The 23,485-nt window shown below is 59.2% G+C and overlaps 11 protein-coding genes across 11 annotated transcripts; 5 read left to right on the forward strand and 6 right to left on the reverse strand.

Annotated features, from left to right (window-relative positions):
• Positions 1-448: 448 nt before the first annotated feature.
• Positions 449-880, reverse strand: VDAG_09601 (glyoxalase family protein; the record flags this gene model as incomplete). The annotated part of the gene is made up of 1 exon (XM_009658562.1): positions 449-880. One exon carries the CDS (start codon positions 878-880, stop codon positions 449-451), a length of 432 nt encoding a protein of 143 aa, XP_009656857.1.
• A 945-nt stretch (positions 881-1,825) lies between these two features.
• Positions 1,826-4,330, forward strand: VDAG_09602 (defective in cullin neddylation protein; the record flags this gene model as incomplete). Its single annotated transcript, XM_009658563.1, has 7 exons — positions 1,826-1,909; positions 2,184-2,227; positions 2,543-2,884; positions 3,253-3,354; positions 3,515-3,603; positions 3,661-3,835; positions 3,895-4,330. 7 exons carry the CDS (start codon positions 1,826-1,828, stop codon positions 4,328-4,330), a joined length of 1,272 nt encoding a protein of 423 aa, XP_009656858.1.
• Positions 4,331-4,786: 456 nt separating this feature from the next.
• Positions 4,787-5,319, reverse strand: VDAG_09603 (37S ribosomal protein Mrp17; the record flags this gene model as incomplete). The annotated part of the gene is made up of 2 exons (XM_009658564.1): positions 4,787-5,067; positions 5,130-5,319. The coding sequence occupies 2 exons, from the start codon at positions 5,317-5,319 to the stop codon at positions 4,787-4,789; spliced, it is 471 nt and encodes a 156-aa protein (XP_009656859.1).
• Positions 5,320-5,899: 580 nt separating this feature from the next.
• On the reverse strand, positions 5,900-6,992 carry VDAG_09604 (uncharacterized protein; the record flags this gene model as incomplete). The annotated part of the gene is made up of 2 exons (XM_009658565.1): positions 5,900-6,849; positions 6,953-6,992. 2 exons carry the CDS (start codon positions 6,990-6,992, stop codon positions 5,900-5,902), a joined length of 990 nt encoding a protein of 329 aa, XP_009656860.1.
• Positions 6,993-7,214: 222 nt separating this feature from the next.
• Positions 7,215-11,018, forward strand: VDAG_09605 (DNA repair protein RAD5; the record flags this gene model as incomplete). The annotated part of the gene is made up of 4 exons (XM_009658566.1): positions 7,215-7,316; positions 7,420-9,690; positions 9,805-10,868; positions 10,922-11,018. 4 exons carry the CDS (start codon positions 7,215-7,217, stop codon positions 11,016-11,018), a joined length of 3,534 nt encoding a protein of 1,177 aa, XP_009656861.1.
• A 568-nt stretch (positions 11,019-11,586) lies between these two features.
• VDAG_09606 (uncharacterized protein) lies at positions 11,587-12,456 on the forward strand (the record flags this gene model as incomplete). The annotated part of the gene is made up of 1 exon (XM_009658567.1): positions 11,587-12,456. One exon carries the CDS (start codon positions 11,587-11,589, stop codon positions 12,454-12,456), a length of 870 nt encoding a protein of 289 aa, XP_009656862.1.
• A 1,146-nt stretch (positions 12,457-13,602) lies between these two features.
• Positions 13,603-16,112, forward strand: VDAG_09607 (fungal specific transcription factor domain-containing protein; the record flags this gene model as incomplete). The annotated part of the gene is made up of 4 exons (XM_009658568.1): positions 13,603-13,729; positions 13,824-14,907; positions 14,961-15,368; positions 15,446-16,112. 4 exons carry the CDS (start codon positions 13,603-13,605, stop codon positions 16,110-16,112), a joined length of 2,286 nt encoding a protein of 761 aa, XP_009656863.1.
• Positions 16,113-16,163: 51 nt separating this feature from the next.
• Positions 16,164-17,153, reverse strand: VDAG_09608 (fumarylacetoacetate hydrolase domain-containing protein; the record flags this gene model as incomplete). The annotated part of the gene is made up of 3 exons (XM_009658569.1): positions 16,164-16,640; positions 16,703-16,839; positions 16,889-17,153. The coding sequence occupies 3 exons, from the start codon at positions 17,151-17,153 to the stop codon at positions 16,164-16,166; spliced, it is 879 nt and encodes a 292-aa protein (XP_009656864.1).
• Positions 17,154-17,638: 485 nt separating this feature from the next.
• VDAG_09609 (gentisate 1,2-dioxygenase) lies at positions 17,639-19,799 on the forward strand (the record flags this gene model as incomplete). Its single annotated transcript, XM_009658570.1, has 4 exons — positions 17,639-17,912; positions 17,991-18,303; positions 18,400-18,761; positions 19,165-19,799. The coding sequence occupies 4 exons, from the start codon at positions 17,639-17,641 to the stop codon at positions 19,797-19,799; spliced, it is 1,584 nt and encodes a 527-aa protein (XP_009656865.1).
• A 1,332-nt stretch (positions 19,800-21,131) lies between these two features.
• On the reverse strand, positions 21,132-22,246 carry VDAG_09610 (uncharacterized protein; the record flags this gene model as incomplete). The annotated part of the gene is made up of 2 exons (XM_009658571.1): positions 21,132-21,409; positions 21,697-22,246. 2 exons carry the CDS (start codon positions 22,244-22,246, stop codon positions 21,132-21,134), a joined length of 828 nt encoding a protein of 275 aa, XP_009656866.1.
• A 765-nt stretch (positions 22,247-23,011) lies between these two features.
• Positions 23,012-23,423, reverse strand: VDAG_09611 (uncharacterized protein; the record flags this gene model as incomplete). The annotated part of the gene is made up of 2 exons (XM_009658572.1): positions 23,012-23,321; positions 23,368-23,423. The coding sequence occupies 2 exons, from the start codon at positions 23,421-23,423 to the stop codon at positions 23,012-23,014; spliced, it is 366 nt and encodes a 121-aa protein (XP_009656867.1).
• Between the last annotated feature and the right edge of the window lie 62 nt (positions 23,424-23,485).

Here is a 23,485-nt window from a genome sequence, read left to right on the forward strand (position 1 = left end):
CTGGTTGGGGGGGAAGATGGTGCAGCAGACAAAGACGAGTCGAAAGGGCTTTTTCGTGGTCGACGGCGGCATTCTCGTAGGGTTGACTGCGTGGCGAGGCCATGATGCAGCGCCGTAGGAGGAGATGCAGCCGTGGGAGGAGAAAAAAACCGTGGGAGGAGGTGAAGGTGGAGGAAGCGTGCAGGCAGACACGCGCAAGATACCTGAGAGGCAAAGGCAGGCGAGGCAGGCGAGGCAGGCAAGGCAGAGGCAGGCAAGGCAGAGGCAGGCAAGGCTGGCGGTTTGCAGTCAGTCGCGTCCCCGTAGAGAAGGCGCGTTGGTCGTGTCAAGTGGCCGCCCCACGTCATGGACAGTGCGAGTGGCGAATTCGAACGCTGCATGGAGAGTATGCACTGTGTTTAATGCCTACACCCGCCCGAGGCCAGTGCAGAGCAGTGCCCCGCGGGGATTACAATACAGTGCGCAGACATTCCGTCCCCGGGTTCCCGCCCTCGAGGAACCTGAAGAACGTCAACCGGTTGCCGTCTGGATCCAGAATGCTGAACTGCCGGTACTCCCAGGGTTTGTCCTCGATTTCCTCGACCACCTTAACCGCCGGCCTCCCGCGGAGGTAGGCGTAGAAGCTGTCGACCTCGGCCGTACCCACGGCGATCATGACAGCCCCGGGCTTGCAGTCTTCCGGCGAGGCGCGGAAGAAGTATATGTTGGCGGCGGCCTTGGGACCGGCGTGGACGGAGCAGAAGTAGGCCTCGCCACCGTCTGATTCAGTGCCGGCGAGGGTGAAGCCGAGCTCCTCCGTGTAGAAAGCGGCCGTGGCCGCGATGGACGTCGACTGGAGAGAGGGGATGATTTTCCACGCCGAGGTGAGTGCGGCGGCCATTGTGCTGATTTGGTGGCTGTTGTGTGAGGTTCTCTTGATGGCTCATGGGATGAAGATGAAGAGTACCTACCTCTACCTACCATCAGGTGAGATATGAGCTTCGTCTCACGTGTCTTTACTTACCTGGTACTTGGGTACCTAGTTGCTAAGAACGCCAGAGGTACCAGGAGGTACTTGGCTTCGCGCCAGCACGTAGAGTGGCGCCTTTGGCGGGGTGCGTGCGCTGAAAGTCGACGGCAGGCGTGCTCAACCCCGCCTTCTGGCCCTTGCCCGCGTCGAGAGCACCTCTGCCTCTGCCTCTGCTTGCCTGCCTCTGCTTGCCTGCCTCTGCCTCTGCCTCTGCTTGCCTGCCTCTGCTTGCCTGCCTCTGCTTGCCTGCCTCTGCTCCCTATTTCTGCATCTGATGCCAACCCCGCCAACTTCATCAGCCTTGTGTCCAGTTCAGAATTTCTCCCACCCACGACGACCCGAGCTCTCACTCCTCAGCTTCCCAGCAACCCAGCGCACCTCACGCCTCGCACCTCACGCCTCGCACCTCACGCCTCGCACCTCACGCCTCCGAGCTCCGACAAGCAATCATCTCCACCACCGCAGTACGACCGCCCGGCCATCGCGTGCTCACACACACACCCCGCCGCCCATCCAAGGTTTTGGTCCCATGCGACAGGCACCCTGCTGAGGCCAGCTGAAGTTGCGTGCCCGAACCTACCTGAGCCTCCGAGAAGAAAAATACCAAAAAATTCATCAACCACCAGCAAATCGTCCGATCACGCGAGAGCCTGTATTTTTTTTCGCGACGCAGCGCCCTCGTATCGCCCTCGAACCGCTGCACCTCCCGAGCCACGAAATTTGCCCGTTTGACCCTCGCCATCTCCCACCCCCACCATCTCCTCTCGCTCGAGGCCATACGCCCGGCCGAAAAACGTTACACAGCTCGCCATCGCCATGGCGCCGTCCACGGCCCAGCTCAAGACCCTGTCGGCCCAGTTTGTCTCTCTGACAGGCGCGTCCGAGAGGACCGCCCAACGGGTACGTCATGGCCCGATCTCTATCTTGCTCGCGACCTGCCACGCGTCGTGCGCCTGGTCGTGGGCATGGGGTTTCTCGTGGCGAGAAGCCTGCTCCTCTCTCTCTTTCCTGACCCCAACTTGGATGCATGTTTCTTGCCCACGGCGTTCTGGTTCTTTTGTGCGCCTTGCCTTGGGCCTTGGGGCATCGAGTGGCAGAGGCCTCGTGGCGCGAGGGAAAACGCTGTGCTGCATCGCATGGTTCTGTTCAGGTGGCTAACCGTGATGGCCTGCAGTACCTCAAGAATGCAAACTACAAGATGAACGATGCCATAGATGCGTAAGTTGGTCTTTATCTTTCTGTCGGCCCCTCTATCGGCTCCCTATTGCCCTTGTTTCCGGGTCCTGTCGGGCGAGCAACAGTTTCTCTTTGCTTCTTTGCTTCTTTGCTTCTTCTCTGCTTCTTCTCTGCTTCTTCTCTCTCCCCACATCCGCTCTTTTCCTTTCTTCCGGTCCAATACGCGATCCAAGCGATCCAATGCCATCAGCCCGTCGGCATCTGATCTCTGCATTTCGCTTTCGGCTCAGCGCCCCTCGCTTCTGCCCCCGACCGGCCTCCAGGGTGCGCCGGCCCTTCTCGGACAATTTGCTGCAGCATATATGACCTCCCGGCGCGCTTTGTGGGGTCGCCCGCTCAATCTGTCGACTGCAACTCTCGGGTCGCCCTCCTCCTTGGGCATCTCCGTCGCCAGCGCACCAGAGAAAGGCCGAACCGCTGCCGATGTCGAGCCCTCGCTCTGAAACAAACCCGTCTGCCCTGCCACCTGATGCCCTCCGAACCTGGGGCGCATACATCCGACGCACTCTCGGGACCGCCCCAGGACCGCCCCAGGACCGCCCCAGGACCGCCCCCAAGAGTACCCCCAGGCTGCAGGAGTCCCAGGCCCAACCACAAGACAAAGACGGCCCTACAAAGGACGTCGATCGGCCCTCGCAAGTGCCGGCCGTCGCTCCAATGGGAGATGCCACCACCACCCCAAGCCTGCCCCATTCAGCCTGACCATCACACCCTCTCGACTCTGCTCCCCCCCGGATCGTCTCCCGACCTGTGTTCACACCGTCGACCTCGGCCGTTGCATCGTGTTCTTGTCCTGCCGCTATCCGCTTGTCCATGGTCCGCTTGTTCCGCTGCTGCCCTCGACACCCCACCATCTCCTCTTGATTCTTCCCACCTCTGCTGCTGCCCTTTTGCTTGCCACGCAGAGGACTCTTCCATATCCCGCATCTGATCGCCATCGTCGCTCGTGCACCCGTGCCAGCAAGGAGGATGGGCTGGGAGGGCATGAAGACTGCTCTGCCCTCTAGGGGCTTGAGTCTGTGGTCCTCGAAAAAGAAGACAGACGTGAAACAGCAACCTGGCGACGGGACTAAGGACAAGGACAAGGACAAGGACAAGATCCGATCTGTGTACTACCCTTGGCCCCCCCCTCCCCCTTCCCCTCCTTCTCTTTTTCCCGCCCCTTACTGGATGGAAGACCGCCCAGCCTGGCCGGCGCCACACGCGCGAGTGCTCGAATGGCGTCCTGCAGAATTGCTTCATTGGGCCTTGGACTGACCCGTCTCTCAGATTCTTTGGTGGAAGCAATGGAGGCAGCGGCGCGGGGACGCCCTCACCCCTCGAAGGCGACCTAAACAAGCTTTTCGACTCGCTGCGAGGTACGGCGGCCATGATGCGCATCTGAGCAAGAGCAGCCACTAACCGTTGCGCCCTAGGGTCGTCCGACAACAAGGATCACATGGGCATCGACTCAACGACGAGCTACCTCACCGAGACGCTGGGCGTCAACCCTGAGAATGCCGAGCTGCTCGTCGTCATGGAGATTGTCCAGGCCCCGGCGGTGGGCGAGATTACGCGCAAAGGCTTTGTCGACGGCTGGAAATCCACGGGGTAAGGCGGAGCCTCAGCCAGTCGCCGATCGATCATTGTCCGCTAACAGCCCCCACCAGAGTTCAAGCGACGAACAAGGACCACGCCAAACACATCAAGTCGCTCGTCAAGAAGCTGTCCACAGACCAGGCCCTCTTCAAGAAGGTCTACCGCCACACATTTGTCGCCGCCAAGGAACAGGACCAAAAGGCCATCAGCCTCGAGTACGCCCAGATCTACTGGGAGACGCTCTTTGCGCCGCCGGGCTGGCAGTGGGCGTCACAGAACCACAACTGGCTCGAGCTGTGGAACTCGTTCCTCGCCGCCAAGTGGACGCGCTCCGTCAACAAGGACATGTGGAACATGACGCTCGAGTTTGCCTACAAGTCCCTCGAGGACGAGACGCTGTCCTTTTGGAGCGAGGACGGCGCGTGGCCGAGCGTCCTTGACGAGTTTGTCGCGTGGTGCCGCGAGGAGAAGGGAATCAAGCCCGAGACGATGGACACGGATGCGTAGGGTGGGTCGTGCAGGCCGGTCGAATTATGAATATCTGACGGTGGCCGCTCACTTTGGCAGCGAGCGGCGGAGGAAGGCCAGAAGCGAGGAGAAACTGTGAAGCGTGAAGCCGTCGGCTGTTCACGATGAGGGCACGTTGAAGTTGATTACCGGCGGAGCATGGAGTATGCAGCGTTTCAGGGCTCGCTCCAGCGAATGTCTTCAGCAGAGGCAGAGCATAGAACATCAGTACATAGCAAGACACAATCACAGCATGGGAAGATCACAGCATGGGAAGCACCGCAAAATTGGCTCATGAACGTGTCCCTCTGTTGTACACCTGCCGGCCAGGGTGGCCTCGTATCCTACAGCCCTCCTGGTATCTGATCTCGGATCTCGGACTTGGTGATTGCATCGCCTCCATATCGTGTCGAGTGGCCTCTTTCCCTGTCCACCTCCGCCCCCGCCCTCCCCCCCCTACTCGTCGCGGACATCCCACTTGATGGCGCCAAACCGCGCCATGCTGCCGAGCTTGCCGTCGCCGACCTTGACGTGGGCGCTGCGGATGACGCGCGGGTCGAGGCTGATGGTCGAGCGCATGGTCTGGTGGGCGCGCGCCGAGGCGTCGTAGCGCATGACAAAGTAGTGGCCCTCCTTGTGCTTCATCTGGGCGCGCGTGATGGGCCGCGGCAGCGCGAAGACGCCCCAGTTGGCGAGGCCGCGGACGACGCCGCCGCTGCGGAGGATCGTCTGGCCGGCTGTCAGGGCGATCCTGGGGCTTGTTAGCTTGCTGGACTGCTTGCTGTGCTGCTCGCCGGACGCCTGCTGCTGGCCTGCTCGCTGCTGAACTGCTCGCTGCACGCCTGCTGCTTGCTGTGCTGCTCCTCGCTGTACGCCTGCTCGCTGTACGTTCTTCTGATGCCATGTGAGCAGAGGCAGCAGCAGCTGCTCCAGGGCAGCGGGCTCGAGGGCAAGGGCTCGAGGGAAATGGGAGGAAATGCATCGGTCATCGCTGGGATCAGGGCGTACTCTTTCACTTCGGCGAGATGGCCGGGCCGGACCTGGCGATGGTTAGCTTTCGATGCCTTTTTTCGATGCAGATAACATTCCAGCAGCGACGTACAATTCCTATGAGTTCGTAGAGCATGGTGGCGGCGACATTGATGCTTGGTTATGGCGAGTTCCAGAGGTGAGGTTCAGCGGCGACGCCTAAATTTTGGTAGACTGCGTTCGGGTGGGGCCACGGTGCGAAGACAGTTCGGGACAGATAATAGCACAGTGCTCGCCCCTGGCCTTTTGGAGCTTCGACATCAACTGAATCACGATCAACATTTCGTAGAATTACATGTTTCGGCCTCATTGCGGCTGTGTGCTAGTTTACATCCATGTACATGCAGGTGCTGCATACCAATGCCAGCATTTCTCCTGCCAACGTCGACTTCTCTGCCGGTACCCCTGCCATCGACATCTCCGAGCCATAAGCCAAGCAGTGCAGTGAGCTGACTCGTATGACGCTCATCTCTGGATCGTCTTCTGCGTGCTGCGTTTGTGACGCTCGCCTGCTACGCCTAGATCCTGATCGGCTGATCCCTAAATCTGCTGCTTCATCCCCGCCCGCCAGATGCTCCACGGCAGCTTCCAGCTCGCCCGCACGGCAAACGGGTTGAAATTCGCCTTCTCCAGGTTCGTCAGGTACGCCTGCGGCGGCACAGCCTCCATGAGCACGCTGAAGCTCTGCCGAATGTCGCGCGCGGCGTCGCTCTCGCCGGCCGCGTAGACGTGCCCCTCCTCGCCCTCGTGCTCAAACGCGTGCCCGGCCTCCTTGCCGAGCCGGAGGTTCTTGAGCATCTCCCGCGCCGTGATGAGGTGGTCGTTGGCCCGCGTCGCCACGGCGAAGACGGCGTCCTCGAACCCCGCGGCCTCGGGCCCCCGTCGGAACACGTCCTCCTCGCGCACGCCGGCCTCGGCGAGCACGTCCAGCGGCAGCAGCAGCACGGGGTCGCGCCCGCGCCCGACCTGCGCCGCGCTGCCGTCGGGTGCCGCTACGGCCGGCTGCGGCGCCGCGAGCACCGGCACACCGCGCAGCACGGCCACGATGCCGGCCGCCTTGCCGATGTGGCTCGCGAGGTGGTCGGCGTGCACCGACTGCACCGGCAGCGCCGCGAGCGTCGCGTACATGAGCGTCGCGTACGTGTTCTCAGCGTACTCTTCGAGGCTTGCGAGCGTTGCAAAGGGTCGGTTGTCCATGTGCCGCTCGCGCGTGCGGATGACGCGTTGGATCCAAAACTTCATCTGCGTCGCCGCCGCGCGGGCGCTGCCGCTGCCGCTGCCGCTGCTGCGGGACTGCAGCGATGTCACGGCTTCGTGGAGGAGCACGCATGTCGGCTCGGCCGGTGGGTTGCCGGCGAAGGTCTTGTCGATGGACTCACGCCAGAACTGCATGCGCATGGCGCCGATGGTCGGGTTCGTGACCACCTCGGGCAGCCGGACGAGCTCAAGATTCAGGGTGCGGAGAGCGAGGTAGGCATCGCGGACGTGCGCTGGGAGGGTTCGTTGTATCAGGTGGGCGTCATAATCGCTGTGCCTGGAAGCGTCATCGTCAGCCTTGGATAAAGTACATGCGAAGCAGACATGTCATCCTACTGGAGCTGCCGTTGGCAGTACTGCCGTGCCTTGTCGACATCGGCGGCGGTGACGATGCCGCGGGTCCCTGATCGAACCTGGACAGGTCGGAGCCTCCTCAGGCCATGGCTGAGAAGTTGTGGGCGATTCATCAGGAGACGGGTCTCGTTGTGTGATCCATCGCTCAAGAAATGGACAAGAGAGATAGACCCTGGGGCAGCCTCGTCTCGACTCGAAAAATCGGGAATGACGTCGCAGGGACGCTGCTTACCTAAGGACCATGATGCTGACCATTGTCGAGCTGCCACAGGCGGGAACTGCACTGCAAAATGTCAGCCGCGAGAGAGAGCGAGAGCTAAAGTGGATTTGCCAGGAGCACAGTCACGTGATCACCCGACGCGATCATCAGTCGCGCTTTGGGGTCATTCGCGTCTCCCCCCCCCCCCCCACGAACTTGCGTGCCCCAGCTGACCACATCCGACATCCAGCTCAGTATGGATCACGAGCCCCCAACGAAGCGGCGGCGCTTCTTTACGGATCCCGAAGACGATACAGGCAGTCACCTCTCGAGCCCGGTGCTGCCCACGCCTCCCACCCATCAGAAGACTCGATTCTTTCAGAGCCCGCCCAACGCTGGGTCATCTCAGATCAAGAGCGAAGATGCTCCGGCATTCCCTTCCTCGCCGATACCCGCTCGTGGGCCCCTCGTGGAGCAGTCCATTCAAGATGCATCAAATCGGTCTGCCCCTCTCGAGACCAGTCGGGAGGAGCCTGTCGTCTCTTTCGACCAGGAAATGTTTGAGAGCTTCGTCGGCGCCAAGGTGGCCAAGGAGACGATGAACATTATTCGTGAGAACTGCGGTGATAACCTTGAGAGAGCAGTGAACATGTACTTTGACGGCACCTGGAAGGATTTCAAGAAGAAGAACCCCTCCATCAACGCTTTTGTTCGACCACCACCCGCCGCCATGTCATCAACTCCCGAGCCGACGCCCAAAGACTCGCCAAAGCCCGTCATCCGCCGCTCCATGCCCGAATCACGATATGTGGGCGCCTTCGGCGTCGAGGGCTGGGCCACGAGGAGCGGTACAAACCTGCTGAAGCACGGCGACGTGGTCAAGATTGAGCGGAAGAAGATGCAGCTGCCGAAAGCCCCTCGCTCCGCCAAAGGCGCCGCAGCCGTGCACAAGCTCAGCGCCGCGGCCGTCGCCAAGCGAGATGACACGATTGTGCGGTTCACCACCAGCAGCGGCACCGAGATTGGAAGGCTCGTCAAGGACACGGCGAGCTGGGTGTCCACCCTGATCGACCAGCGCGCCTGCAAGTTTGAGGGCACCGTCGTCTACGCCCCGGACACGCTGCGGACCAACGACACCATCTTCATCCAGCTGCGGTGCTCGCTTCTCGCTACTGCCTTTCACAGCAGGGCGTTTCAGCTCGAGGACAACAACAGGTCGACGGCCTTCTTCGACCAGGGGGAGTCGATGGAGGAAAAGGACCTTCGCATGCGCCAAGTTGCCTTGGTGCGCCTCTTTCAAGAAGTGAACCTCGATCCTGTACAGTCCAATGCCGCCTCTTCGAAGCAGCAGCGACAGGAACTATTGCAGGCTGCGGAAATGGAGGAAAAGAAGGAGAAGGAGACGGCAAAGGCCGCGGCTACAGCAACCGCAAAGGACCAAGGCTCGTCACCACAGTCCGACGAAGAGGAGGGCGAAGAGCTTGAGCAGGACCAGCTCGACACCCTGTACAAGAAGGCCCAGTCCTTTGATTTCAACACACCAGAAGCGGAGCCTGCGGACACGTTTGCCATGAGCCTTCGCCCGTACCAAAAACAGGCGCTGCACTGGATGATATCCAAAGAAAAGGACCTCAAGAGCAACCGCGAGCCAAGCATGCACCCTCTGTGGGAAGAATATGCGTGGCCAACGAAAGACTTTGACGACAAGGATCTGCCCCAGGTCGACGGGCAGCCCAACTTTTACGTCAACCCCTACTCGGGCGACCTCTCGCTTGACTTTCCCACACAGGAGCAGCATTGCTTGGGTGGCATTCTTGCTGATGAGATGGGTCTCGGCAAGACGATCCAGATGCTGTCGTTGGTCCATACGCACCGCTCCGAGATTTCCCTCAAGGCCAAGGCTCCCAAGACGAACCTCGAGTCGATGATTGATCTCCCGCGTCTGACGTCAAGCGCAAACAATGTGCTGCAGGCTCCGTGCACTACGCTGGTCGTGGCTCCCATGTCGCTGCTGGCACAGTGGCAGAGCGAGGCCGACAAGGCATCCAAGGAGGGATCTCTGAAGACCCTCATGTACTACGGGGCCGACAAGGCAAACAGCAACCTGCAGGCTCTTTGTTGCGAAGCCAGCGCCGCCTCAGCGCCCGATGTCGTCATCACCAGCTACGGTGTCATCTTGTCAGAGTTCACCCAGCTTGCGAACAAGAAAGGCGACAGGGCCTATCACAATGGCATTTTCTCTCTTAACTTTTTCCGCGTGATTCTGGACGAGGGTCACAACATCAAGAACCGCCAGTCCAAGACGGCCAAGGCCTGCTATGAAATCGCGGCCGAGCATCGATGGGTGTTGACCGGCACGCCTATTGTCAACAGGCTGGAGGACCTGTTCAGTCTCGTGCGTTTCCTCCGTGTGGAGCCATGGAACAACTTTTCCTTCTGGCGGACCTTCATCACGGTCCCCTTCGAGTCGAAGAACTTCATGCGGGCCCTCGACGTTGTTCAGACTGTTTTAGAGCCACTGGTGTTGCGACGGACAAAGGACATGAAGACGCCAAACGGCGATCCGTAAGTGCTCAAATCACCAAACTTGGCCGACTTTGCTAATGATGTCAGGCTTGTCCCCCTACCACCGAAGAAGGTCGAAATCGTAGGTGTCAAGCTCGGCGAGGCGGAGCGCGGCATTTACGACTACATCTTCCTGCGCGCCAAGCAGGCCTTTTCAAAGAACATGGAGGCTGGCACCGTCATGAAGTCGTTCACCAGCATCTTTGCCCAGATCCTGCGACTGAGGCAGAGCTGCTGCCACCCGATTCTTGTCCGCAACAAGGATGTCGTCGCCGACGAGGAAGAGGCTGGCGCCGCGGCGGATTTGGCGGCGGGTCTTGCTGATGACATGGATCTCAATGTCCTCATCGAGCACTTCTCTGCCGACACGTCAGAAACGGAGACAAATCCCAATGCCTTTGGCGCACACGTCCTCGGCCAGATTCGCGATGAAGAAGCGAGCGAGTGCCCGATTTGTTCTGAGGAGCCCATGATTGAGCAGACGGTGACCGGGGGCTGTTGGCACTCGGCCTGCAAGAAGTGTCTGTTGGACTATATGAAGCACCAGACAGACCGCCACAAAGTACCGACGTGCCCGAATTGCCGAGCCGAGATCAACTACCGCGACCTCTTCGAAGTGGTGCGTGACGACAGCGACCTCGACATGTTCCAGAAGCCCCGGATCAGCCTGCAGCGCGTTGGCAAGAACAGCTCGTCCGCCAAGGTGGTCGCGTTGATCCGCGCCCTCCGTGAACTGAGGCGCGAGCATCCCCGGATGAAATCGGTTGTGTTCAGCCAGTTCACCTCGTTTCTGACTCTGATCGAGCCGGCGCTGGCCAAGTCGAACATCAAGTTCCTACGGCTCGACGGCACCATGGCGCAAAAGGCCCGCGCGGCCGTGTTGAACGAGTTTCAGGACGCCAACCAGTTTACCATTTTGCTTCTGAGTCTTCGCGCTGGAGGTGTCGGGCTCAACCTGACGACCGCCAAGCGCGTGTACATGATGGATCCGTGGTGGAGTTTTGCCATCGAGGCACAGGCCATTGACCGCGTGCATCGCATGGGTCAAGAGGACGAAGTCAAGGTGTATCGCTTTATTGTCGAGCAAAGCGTGGAGGAGAGGATGCTCAAGGTGCAGGAGCGGAAGAAGTTTTTGTACGTCGTCCGCCTCTTGTGCTTGCGTTGATTGTAGCTGACCACCTCACCAGGGCAACGTCTCTCGGCATGATGAGCGACGAAGAGAAGAAGCACCAGCGGATCGAGGACATCAAGGCCCTCCTCGACTACGAAGTCACGTCGCATTAATCACACTCTCGAGCAGATGACGATTCGGTTTCAAGACCTCTGTTCGAGGTCTGTTGCATTTTTTTAGGCTCCAGGGAAGAAAAGCATGCCCTAGAGATCATAGGGCCAACGCGCACGGCATGTACAGCATCAGGAGAGGCGTTCCGGTACGTTGGGAGGGCCCGCGGCACGCGGCCACATATTGTTAGATAGCAGGCCACGAGCCAACATGGGCATTTGGGCGCCCGAGTCACTCTGGCCGGTCTGGCATCCTCCTCCAGCGCATGCGTGACCATCACCTGACCCCTGGCACATGTTGAGTGTCTCGCCCATGGGCGATTGCAGTGAGCGCCGTCTGTGAATAACAGCCACGCCCGACCGCGTTCAATAAGCTGGCAACACCGTTCCTTCCTTCTCTGCCCTTGACTCCGCCAGATATCTTTTTCTTGTTCTCTTCTCAGCTCGTCGCCGAATGTTCCCTACTCAACTCGTCGCCGAAATGCCCCTCTCCCACCAACGCACTTGACAAAAGAAGAAACACCACCTGGACCAGATCGAGAAAAGCTTCGTCGGCGCGCACGACCGAGACATGGACACGATCCTTCCACTGCTCAAGACAATAGTCCGCAACCGCCAACGTTCGACCAAGACGCCCGAGCGGCGTCACTCCCGCGACAAGTCTCGTGGCAAGCAGCAGCAGCAGCAGCAGCACAGCGGCGAACTCGAGGTCCTCCTCTTCCTGCTCGCGCACAAGGGCATGGAGTACGCGGCCAAGCGGTACCTGGCCTCGGAGCACGGGACCCAGAGGCGCGAGGAGGGCCAGCCGGCTGTGGACAGCGACGCGCTGGAACGGCTGGGGCGGGTTATTCTCGCTAAGATCATGGGCGCGAAGGACGAGGGGCGGATGACGGGAGGGGGGGCGCGGCGCAGACATCGCGATGATGGGAACGACAAGGACAGGAACGACAAGGACGGGAATGGCAAGCACAGGCACGACAGGGGGCAGCGACGGCACCGGGACGCGTCGTCCGAGTCGCGGTCTCGTCACCGACGGCAGTACGGCGGCCGAGACGACGGCGGCAAACACGAGAAGCACAGGCGGAGGCAGCACGAGGGCGACGCGCATCGACGACAGAGGCGGCGCGGACCGGCGCTCGAGATGGAGGAGCTGCGCGCGCGGCTGGAGGACATGTCGGAGGCGCTCATCGGGATGAATGAGAGGCCTGCTGGGCGGCCGGGGCACGAGGAGTGCGAGTACTACGACCTCTTTGTCGCGGCGTCGACGCCGCTGCAGGATGCTATTGGGGGTGTTCTGGGGCAGATGAGGGAGGTCGAGGGGGGGAAGGGCCGCGGCCGGCGGAGGCACGGCGGCGAGCACAAGGAGAGGCGGAAGAAGGAGGTGCCGGAGCCTGAGGTCAGTCGGGGGCGAACGAGGAGGCGACAGGAGCATGGGCGGTAGCTGGGAGAGCTTGACCTCGTACTTGGGATCTGCTGGCTTAGAATTCTGTGGTTCGAACCGTCGAGTGAGGGGATGTATAGTCCCCCAGAATGTGAAGAGACTTGGCGCCTGCAAGGCCTGGGTAGGAGGTCTGTTCCTAAGGTGATATGCCTCTTCTTCCGGAAGTCGGCTTAGCCTTTGATTTGATTTACTTCTTACTCTATAAAGTCCTTCATCGCTGCAGCTCACTCATGTTAGCCTGGCTTTTAGCAAGCCATTCTGACTCTTCATATAGCACCACCATGCTAGCACTATACAGGGGGGTTGCTTCTGTGATACCACCCACCAGTGAATTACAACTGAGCAGGGGACAGCCAGTCTGCTGTTTTTGTGAGTACTGCAGAGAGGGCACCGCTGCGCAAATTATATAGCAAGCCGTCTCTACTCCTCTCAGGAGGAGGTCATGTTCAATACAGCCCAGGTCGATTGACGTTGAGTGTCGAAACTCGACAGCACAGCCGGAGAAGCAGCCATCGATGTCAATGACCTACACGAAACAACAAGCGGCGACTGCAAGACAATTTCTTATCAAACCTGGCTTTTCACTTGGAAACCGCCGAGTCGGCGAAAGGCACATCCTTTGTTTGAATATTGCTGCTTGTTGACGTGTAAGGCAAGCAGCAGCTGGCCGGCCAGATGGAGCAAACTGTGTGCAAAGGGTTGCGACATGCATCCGGAGCAAAAGCATCGTCGAAATCGACCATCAGGAATGGATGCCATACTGGGTTTATTGAATGGATAATTACCACACTGGATTCCCAGGAGTCTTTCCCAGCGAGCGAGATGCCAAAGTGAGAAGCGCATCAAGTTGCACTGATGATGACTAAGCGAGACGCAACACGCAAGGCAGGAGCATCCGACGGCTGGCCATTCTCATTGGCTCGGAAGGTGCAAAGCTGCCATACCTACCCGAAGCTCGGAACACAGGCACGACAGGCACTTCATCTCCTCAACACGACCCGTCTTGATCCCCTCTTCGGACCACCATGCTACGCTTCCCACACATTCATCGTTCGAACCTCCGAGATCTGCAGAAGGGAATCCCCTCTCTCCTTACTGCGGAGCCCCAACCCCTACCGCCGAGAGTGAGACCCCGGTCTACCCGCGATGGACCCTCCTCGGAGGACGGGCCCCGTCTCCCCTAGTTGCGAACCTCGACCCAAACGCCTGAAGATTGACGTGGCCTGCGAGACCTGTCGTGCCAAGAAGGTCAAGTGTGATGGCGTGCGGCCCTGTGAGTGATCCCGATGCCCGTTATTTCATCACGAGGCACCTACACCAGGAACATATTCTTGTCATCAAGCGGAAGCATGACTGACTGTTGTTAGCTTGCGGCTATTGCTCCAGGAAGCTGAGCCTTCGTGACAACTGCCGTTACAGCAACGATGTGAGCTCTGAGGCAGACCCGAAGAAGAGTACCCCCAGACGCGACAGCCACCTCCTGCAGCCATCGTCAAGCAGCCCGTACCGTCCAGCCAGGGCCCCGAATGGCAGAGCCTCAGGAACGCTTTACCTCCCCCCCATCCAGCCCTTGTTAACTCCCAGGGTACCACCCCCGATGAAGCCACCCTCGCAGGGCACCCACTCGCCGACAGGATCGACCACCCCCGGGAGTCGAGCCGGAGCGGATCCCAGGGAGCCTAGACCCCATCCGCGTCCCGGCCCCGCCACCATCACCACCAGCCCCTCTGTCATTGACTCGATGACGGCCGTCGTCGACGAGGGCACCAGCACCCGCGAGTTCTTCGGCAGCAGCAGCGCCGGCTCCTTCACCGCACAGATCAAGAGGGCAATCGACGCCCGCCTGGGCAAGGCCAACGGCGGGCCCTCTCGTCAAGCCGCGCCGTCTCGCTCTTCCCTCTCCATGATGTCGACCCACTCGGCCAAACACCCGGCCTCAGACGTGTCCTATGTGTTGCCGCCTCGCCGGCAGGCCGATCACCTCATGGATCTCTACTGGTTCTACGTCGACCCCCTCTACCCGTTCCTCAACAGACAGCGCTGGAACCAGACCTACAATGCCATCTTTGCCGGTGGCGCCATTGACGCCGATGAGCGCATCTTCATGGCCTCGCTCAACGTCATCTTTGCCCTCTCCACACAGCTTCTCGAGGCCTCGACGCCGGAACAGAGGGAAGAGCAGAGCTCCGTCTACTTCCAGAGAGCGCAGGCCCTACTGCCGATGAACCCCTGGGATGCGGGGTCCATCGACCTTGTCCAGTGTTTACTCCTCACGAGCCAGTACCTGCAGAGCACTGATCACCCGCACCAGACCTGGATGGTCGTCGGGTCGGCCATCCGGACGGCACAGGGCCTCGGCCTGCACCTGCCGGAGACGTCTGGCGATCGGACTGATCTGGGCGAGCGAGAGCTCCTGCGGCGCATTTGGTATGGCTGCGTGCTGATGGACCGGTGAGTTGCTGAGGTTGGCTTTTTCCCACTTCCTATAACTGACATCTCGAAAGCATGGTCTCTGTGACCCACGGCCGGCCTGCCATGATCTCTGGCCATCTAGCCACAACAGTGCCTCTACCCATGTCTTCTGCATCGTCTGTCAATGGAACAGAGGCTGCTTTGAGTGGTGGGGCAGTCCATGCCGCCTTCTTCGTCAAGTCGGTCCAGCTCTACGAGATTATTCATCGGACCATCATTGCATTTTATGGAGGGACCATGGGATGTTCCAAAAGCAAACAGTCCCAGGGCTCAGACTCTGGGAGCTCCGACGGAGACGACGACGACTTTGACAAGGTCGTGCAGCTGGACAGGTCACTGAGCCACTGGGAACAGCGTCTGCCAGTGCACCTGAGGTGGACTTCGCTGGTAGACACGGCCGACGAGGTCTCGCGGCGGCAAACTGTCATTCTGCGCATGCGGTATGTCTGCACCTGACTTTTGACTTGACAGAATGACTTGACAGAATGATGGGACAGAATATTCTGACAATTTCTAGCTTCTTGCATGCTCGGATTCTCCTCCTCAGACCCGTCCTGTCGCGCTTCTGTCTCGCCCCGCCGACGCGTGCCGTCACATTCGGCCTCACCGATAGCCTCCAAGCACGCGTCGTCGAACAAGGCGCTCTCTTTTGCGTGTCGACTGCCCAGAACATGATAGCCGTGCTGCTGGAGCATCAGACCTCGGACAACACCATCGGCCTGCTGCCCGCCTGGTGGTACCGGGTCTACTACGTGTACTCAGCTGCGACGGTGCTGATTGCCGCCAAGCTGCGACCCGAGATCTTCCCTGCCGTTGAAATTGGGCGCTCTTGGAGTCAGGCCATGGCGGTGCTCAAGTCGCACGAGCGTTTCGGTCAGTCAGCGCGAAGATGCGTTGCTGCTCTACACATTTTATCATCCAAAATGCTCGAGGCAGCGCCGGGAGCTGCACACTCGGGCCTGGCCAGCCGGGGACGGAGTCTGGGCGAAGGCGAGACGGGCGTGCACCCAGATCTCGACGCTTCTACCCAGCCCATTCCCGACATTCAGCAGCAACTGGTCGATGAGTTCGCACCGCCGCTAGCAGACCTCGGCGAGCTCGATCTAGCCGAGTTCAATTTTGACGTGAATGATCTTTCATGGCTCAACGACATGCACGCCACATGGGAATTTCTCAACGAGTGATCCAGGGGAACAAAGGCAAAAAAAAATCAATGAACGCTTCATGAATACATTTTACTCAAAGACCATCTTATTCCTGACGCTGCCGAGGCCGCTAATGGTCACCTCGACGACATCGCCGTCATTCAGGTACCTGGGCTCCTTCATGCCCATGGCCACGCCCGACGGCGTGCCCGTCAGCACGACGGTGCCGGCCTCGAGCGTCGTGCCCTGGCTGAGGAACTCGACAATGGCCTCGACGCCGAACAGCAGGTCGTCGGTGCCCTCGTTCTGGCGCTCCTCGCCGTTGACAAGCGTGCGCAAGCGCAGAGACGAGGCGTCGCCGACGACGGATGGAGACACGAGCATGGGGCTCAGCGGCGCAAATTTGTCAAAGCCCTTGCTGAAGCACCACTGCGGGACGCCGCCGGCCTTTTTGGGGTCGCGCTGCCAGGCGCGCGCTGACACGTCGTTGCAGGCAAGGTAGCCAGCGATATGTGAGAGGGCGTCCTTCTTGGCGATGTTCTTGCCTGACTTGCCGATGACGAAGACCTTTTGGGGTCAGACTTTTCAAAGAAGATGAAAAAGTTATGGTGTCAGTGGTTGAGACGTACTAGCTCGCCCTCGTAGTCGACGGTGCCATCTTGAGCGACCTTGGGAATAGGCACGTCCTCGTTGTGCCCCGCCACGCACGTTGCGGGCTTGATGAAGAGAGAGGGAAAGGGGGGTGGTGTGCGGCCGCCCTCTTTGACTAAGTCCATGTGAGATGATATTCGATCAAACTATGGTGCAAGTCTTACTGTGCTTGATGTAGTTGAGGCCGATGCAGCGAATGATGGGCACGTCTGAGGGGCGCAGAATGTCGCGGACCTCCTTAACGTGCACCTTTTCGCCCCTCGTGAGGCTGCTCACCGGACTTGTGCCCTTGTACTCTACCGCCCAGAGGTCATTGGAGGCGGCGCGGGCGGCAAAGTCTTTTTCGTCGGTGACTTGGGGCTCACCAAAGGTCTCGTTGCCGTTGTCGTCGACGAAACGGATGAGACGAGACCAAGGAGCGTCAGACATGATGTGAGAATGGGCTGAGAATAAGTTGATCGGTGTTTATGCGTCACTATGCCACCTCTCAGATCAATACAGAAGTGAATACCATGAACTTCCTGTAAAACGAGGTAAACAAGTAGTTGAAGTAAAGGTGGTAGTGTTTTCGACGTGTCGCTCCCGTAAGCCAATCATATGCTGTTCCGCTCGGAAACATGGAGACACCGGACTCGGAACGAATGACAGACCGAGCGCACCGGAAACCCCTCCCCACCCCCCCCGGGCCCCCCGCCCCCCGAGCTGACTCCGCCGAGAGCCGTTATACTCCTTCAGGGGAACTCCTGAATCGAGCGTCCCGGGTGTCATAAGGGCATTGACGCGCTCCGGCAGTTGAGACGGGCGTACGGCTCGCTTCTGTCTTCATATAGCCTCACTTTATCCTTTTGCCTCTTGCAATTCCGTTGCCAAAGGCTTTTCACACCCAAAGCAGCACCAGAAGCAGCTTCATCGTCATGGGATCCTACATCAGCACAGAGGCGCACACTCAGGCAGCTGATGACAGCGAGACGAAGGAGATGCAGGACTTTCTCAGCGAGCTGCCGTCGCAGCATCTCGAGCCGCTGTGGTCGCAGATGAACGTCATGGTGCCGCCGAGCCCGAACCCCACGGCCAAAGCGCACATGTGGAAGTACGCCGAGGCGCTGCCGCAGCTGCAAAAGGCCGGCGCGCTCGTGCCGGAGGAGAGAGCCGAGAGGCGGGTGCTGATGCTGGTGAACCCGAGCATGCGTGCGTCGAAAGCCGAACCCGGCAAACCATCTCACAGAAAAAAAAAAAGAAACGGCAGAGCAACTGACACTGGCGCAGAATCCCCCTACACGACAGACACCATCTACGGCGGCCTGCAGCTCGTTAACCCGGGCGAGACGGCGCCGGCGCACCGCCACCTCGCGTTCGCGTGCCGCTTCATCATTGACGGCGAGGGCTTCACGGCCGTCGAGGGCAAGAAGATGCCCCTCGTCCGCGGCGACGTCGTCACGACGCCCATCTGGCACTGGCACGACCACGGCAACGAGAGCAGGGAGCCTGTCATCTGGCTGGACATGCTGAACTTGCCGCTGTTTCGCTTTGCGCCGGTGCACTTTGCCGAGGGCTACGCCGACCCGCGGTACCCCAGCACGTGAGTGCTCCTTTTTGCGATTTTCCATGAGGCTTCATTGCATGAGGCATGAGGAAGACGCGAAATGGAGAGTTCCAAAGAATGCTGACGAGCCAGACCCTGCGACCCCTGCGAATGGCGCCATCCTTGGGCGCCCGTGGAAGAGGCCCTCAACGCCGCCGCCGGCCCCCACGCCGTGCACCACTACCGCAACGCCGACGGCAGACCCCTGTCCACGACCCTCGGCGTGCAGGCCGAGCGCCTGGCGCCCGGCGCCGAGGCCGCGTCCCGCGACAGCTGCTCGTACATCTACCACTGCTACGAGGGCACGGGGCGCACCGAGGTCGAGACGCCGGCGGGCGAGAAGAGCGTGTTCCGGTGGACGGCGCGCGACACGTTTGCCGTCCCGGCGTGGTCGTCGGTGAGGCACGTCAACGAGTCGCCGGACCAGAGGGCGTACCTCGTTGCGTGCCACGACGGTCCGTTTCTGGACATTTTGGGGCTCAGGAGGCCGAGCAGCTGAGTTTCCCGCCCCCTTCAACGGGCAGAGGGAGGGGTGGCATCGGGGAGTCCAACTGAGCATTAGCGTGCGTCTGAATACATGTGTTTTTTTTTTCTGCTTTGTTTGCACCAACGACTGGTGCTGCTTCGTCCAGCCCGCATCCGGAAGCAGGGCTGTGTCAGCGGGTGTGCCCGTTGGTTGCGAGGGCGTGGCGATGGTGTGTGACATGTAACCTATCATGCAGGCGTGGACCTGTCGCTTGGTCGATTCCCAGGCAGCCTCGTTGGCCGGGTCCTGTGGGTGGCCTGAGATGGTAACCCCTCATTTTGACGAGCGTTTTTCCTGTCGCGGCAGACTTTTTCGAGGATTTCCACGCCCAGCATTTCTTTCTGACGCCCCCAAGGCCATCGGGCGACGAACAACGTCCATCTACCGCCAACGGGACGGCAGCAACGCCAACATGGCCGAGATCGTCGGCCTCGTCGCCAGCAGCATCGCCCTTGCCCAAGTCGTCGGCAAGATCGGGGGCGGCGTGCTCAAGCTGAAGCGCATGTGGGACGAGGTCAAGGATGTGCCTGAGGCGATCCAGGATCTGTTCAAGCGCCTCGAACTCATTCTGCCCATGGTCGCCCGTATTGCTCGAGATATTGAGACGGGTGCAACTTTGTTTGAAGACATGGAAGCCGTCGAGTCGTGTATCCTGTCCTGTCAGCAGGTTATTTCGGACGAGGCGACCATGATGAACGATCTGATTGTACAGATTGATGCGACAAAACGGGCAAGACGAGTGAGGGATTTTGTTCGCGTGGCTCTGAAGCGGGATGTATTGGAACGACACGAGAAGAAACTCGAGGTTATGATTCAGATCTTGCTGCCCGTGCATTCCGAGTATTCCAGGTTCGTTGGCTATCCCAACCTGCGCCGCTGGGTGCAAGTTGCTGATGTCCGTTCAGGGCCTGCACCAAGGCTATCCCGACGGCCGTTGTCCAGCATCTGTCAGCCTCGGGATATGTAGCAAAGCAAAGAAGAGGAGAAAAGAATGACGTTGAAGAGAGGGATTTGAGCCTTGAACCATGGAGGAAACAGAACGGCCTAAGCACCTATCGAGGCATGTCCCTCCCAAGTTCAACGCTCGAGCTGCCATGGAAAGGCCAGTCATTCTTTGGGAGCTTTACAAGCGCAAGCCGCACTTCTCAAATTGTGCATGGATCTTCCAAATACGACATCACAGGTATAAAACTTTATCAGCCCACTTGACTCTTTTCCTTGCCTGTTCAACTAAGGCTCACATGGAACAGAACGAGCGTTCCGCTTACAGCCCCCTAGGTGGTTAGCGCAGCATGCTTGGGAGCTGCGAGTACTCTCCGGATGGCAGCTGCATTTCAGAGCTTACAATTTTGTGCCAGATCGCTCGCCTGCATTTATATCCGTCGTTTGTGGTGACATGAACACTCTGCTTCGACTCTTCAAGGGAGGAAAGGCGTCCCCATTCGATGTATCCGAAAGCGGCTCGCTCATGCATGTAAGCTTCTGTATGCCACACGACATAGCCTGAAGGACTAAAGGAAACACTACCAGGAGGCTTTGCGATTCGGACGACTCAGAATCATTCGAACCTTGGTTCAACTCGGAGTCTGCATGAGCCACCAAGACCTTCTACACGCTACATACGGCTTGGCCAACATGGGAGTCCAATCTGATTCTCTCTGCGACATAGAGAAGGCACGACATGTGGAATCATTCAGGCATCGCTTGCAGTCCTTGAGACACATCCGTTTCAACATGAAAGAGGAAACCTTTGCATTCCTTCTCTGGCACGATGGTGTGTTGTGTCCCGCGGACATTGACCACGTTCGATCTCAGGGCTGCTCGTTCATACACCTCGCTTCCCGCATCTCCTTTATGGAAGCAGTCGAAAAAGACTTGTCGGAAGCAAGAGTCATCTTTCCCATGGCTACAGATGGGGACAAAGTATCGACGCAGCGACGAGCATGAGATCATGGCGAACATGGACCAAATCAAAATCGAGAGCATCGGCCCGAAGTGCATGGAAAAGGCGGAGGAGCGAGATCATTAGACTGACCGCGGACTGGCACCTGCGCTATGGTGGCTCTATCCTATCGATCCATAAAGACAGCACCTTGGCCCAGAAATCGTTGAGGTCCCTGATCTTGACAATTTTAGACGGGTGTAGGCAAATTATTACGTATCATTCGTTCTGGACGCTCTACAAGTTTAGAGATGGGAAGTACCACCATTGGACGTCGGTACCAACGGTGAGGTTGATGACTCTCACGCTTCAGTCTTGGCTGGAAGATGTTAACGAAAGCGGCATCAATCTGACGTCCTACGGCCGTGAAGAGCTGGAAATCATCAAGTCCACTACCAGCGATCGAGAATTCCAATACGGTCCACTTCGTTTTCGACCACTGGACCACGACGACTGCATACCTAGAGTCCCGAAAGCAACGGACACCACAGACTGCTGCCGTTTCCCAAGGCTTGAAACGTTCACATACGGGCCGAGCCCCGGTGACTGGACCTTCACCTGGGACTGGGGCACGGAGGAATTCGCCGGCGAATTTTGGGCAGCGATCGAAACGCCTGCAATCTCCATCCCCGGAGCTTGGATCGAAGAGCAGTGCTACGACTATGACGAATTATACGAGGACAATTTTGAACAATTTCTCCCCGAAAAGGAATAGGATGATCCATATGTCAGACACCTCCCATCACATCCTCACTCTCCCATTCACCAACCTCTCGTTCCACCTTCTTCTGCTCAGCCCTGCTAACACCACAAAGGAAATCACAGAATTGTAGACAGCAACTCCCATCCCCCTCTTCCTCATCATCCACCTCACACTCGCCCCCGACGGACTCCCCCGACCACGACATCATCTCCGGCTCACCAAGCACGCCGCCCATCATATCCGGATCATACCACCCCGCCGGATCAAAGCACTCCTCCAATCCCGGCTCCATCGCCACCTCAGGCGGAGCCAGCACCTCCTCGCCCACCGGCACAGGCACAATCGGCACAAACACCGCCCTCTGCCTCTGCCCTCGCCCGCGCCGCGCATGCTTGTGGCTATACCTCTTTGCGCGCGCCCTAGGCATGTACTCCGGCCGGCGGCACGGCGCGGGCGAGGGCGCAGGCGTCTGGCGGGAACAAGAAGCATGCTTGGCGCCGTGGTGCTTGTGGCCCCGCGGATGATGTTTGTGGTTGTGATGGTGATGGTGGTGGTGGTGGTGGTGACCTTTCCGAGCACGTCGACGGCCTTTTCCTGTCCTGGCCTTGGTGGGCGTCTTGGGCGAGAAGACGCAGTTGAAGCAGGCGTACAGGAGGGCCAGCGTGACGACGGCGCCGACGAGGGTGCCGATGAAGAGGCCGGCGATGCGGCCTCCGTCGGCGCTGCGGCGGTGGAGAGGGTGGGGAGATGGTGGTGGGAGGGGCGCCATTGCAGTCTGGGCTGTGATGATGCTGGGACGTGCATGGCGTGTCGTCTGTTAGTTTGAGTGTGCGCCTCTGCTTGGGATATGGTTTGAAATCTGCATCTCCAGCAGCATGGACTTTATGGTGATTTCTTTTTTTTGACCTAGGTGCAGGGGAAGCAGTCTAGATTGACAAGCAGGACAACATGGGAGACAAGTGCTTGACAGATAGTGCGGACGGACATTGAAGCACCAGTCAGTTCCATGTTGCCCTGGGCAAACGGTCAGCATCGCGAGCATAGTTTTCACAGCAGGAGCCGCTGGTGCCAGGCGTGCCTCAGATGTTCGAATGTGTAGCCACCTGGTGAGACCCTGGACCAACGGGTTGGATCTGGGTCGTGGCACGGGAAGATCTGGCGCTACTTGTTTGCCTATCCAGCAAACCATGGATGACACACACCATGCTGAATATGACAACTACCGCAATCTTGAGCCAGGGAAAACGACAAGTCGGTGTCAATTTGGAGGAAATAGTACAATATCTGAGACTGCCCAAGTATCCTTGCGGCGATGGCTCGCCCGTGTCAAACCATTCCCTCAAAGAAAACATGACTGGCAACGAAAAGCAGAAGAGACTGGCACGGTATGGCAACAACATTGATCGCTAGGACAACCCAAAGTTCACAACACTAGACGTACAGGTAAAACACTTTGTGCTCTGGCCATGTCAGCAAATGGCCCAAGGGTGTTGGCACCACGAAACTGACCTCAACTGGCAAGCTTTATCCTGCATCACGCGGCAGCAGGAGCAGGAGCAGCATCGGCAGGAGGTGCAGGAGGAGACGGCGGCGGCGCGCCTTCGGATGATGACTTGGAGCTTTTGGAGCCTGGTCGCCGATGGTGACGGCGGCGACGGCGGCGGCGATGGCGAGCTTTCCGCAGGGCGTCTCGATAGACGTAGAGGAAGATGCAGACGCCGATGACGAAAACTCCGAGGAGCACGCCCAGCACAATGCCCACTGTCCTGTTCGTGTTGTCGTTGTTCGCCGAGAGGGAGACCTGTCTGCGCTTTAAGAGCTTCCGCCGGAACAGTTGCGAGATGCTGCGTCAGTGCTGCCCACGAGCCCGGGCCTGGTGAAGCCCCTGACCCCGCATCACGGGCCAGGAGGTCTGGCACGCGGCGGGCTTGAAGTGGGATATACATGCGATGCAGCTGCGTCGAGGGTTGGGCATCATACGAGACGCGCAGTGAGTGGGGAGGTCAGG

This window comes from Verticillium dahliae, genomic scaffold (assembly GCF_000150675.1).
Source record: "Verticillium dahliae VdLs.17 supercont1.28 genomic scaffold, whole genome shotgun sequence".
NCBI classification, from domain to species: Eukaryota; Fungi; Ascomycota; class Sordariomycetes; order Glomerellales; family Plectosphaerellaceae; genus Verticillium; species Verticillium dahliae.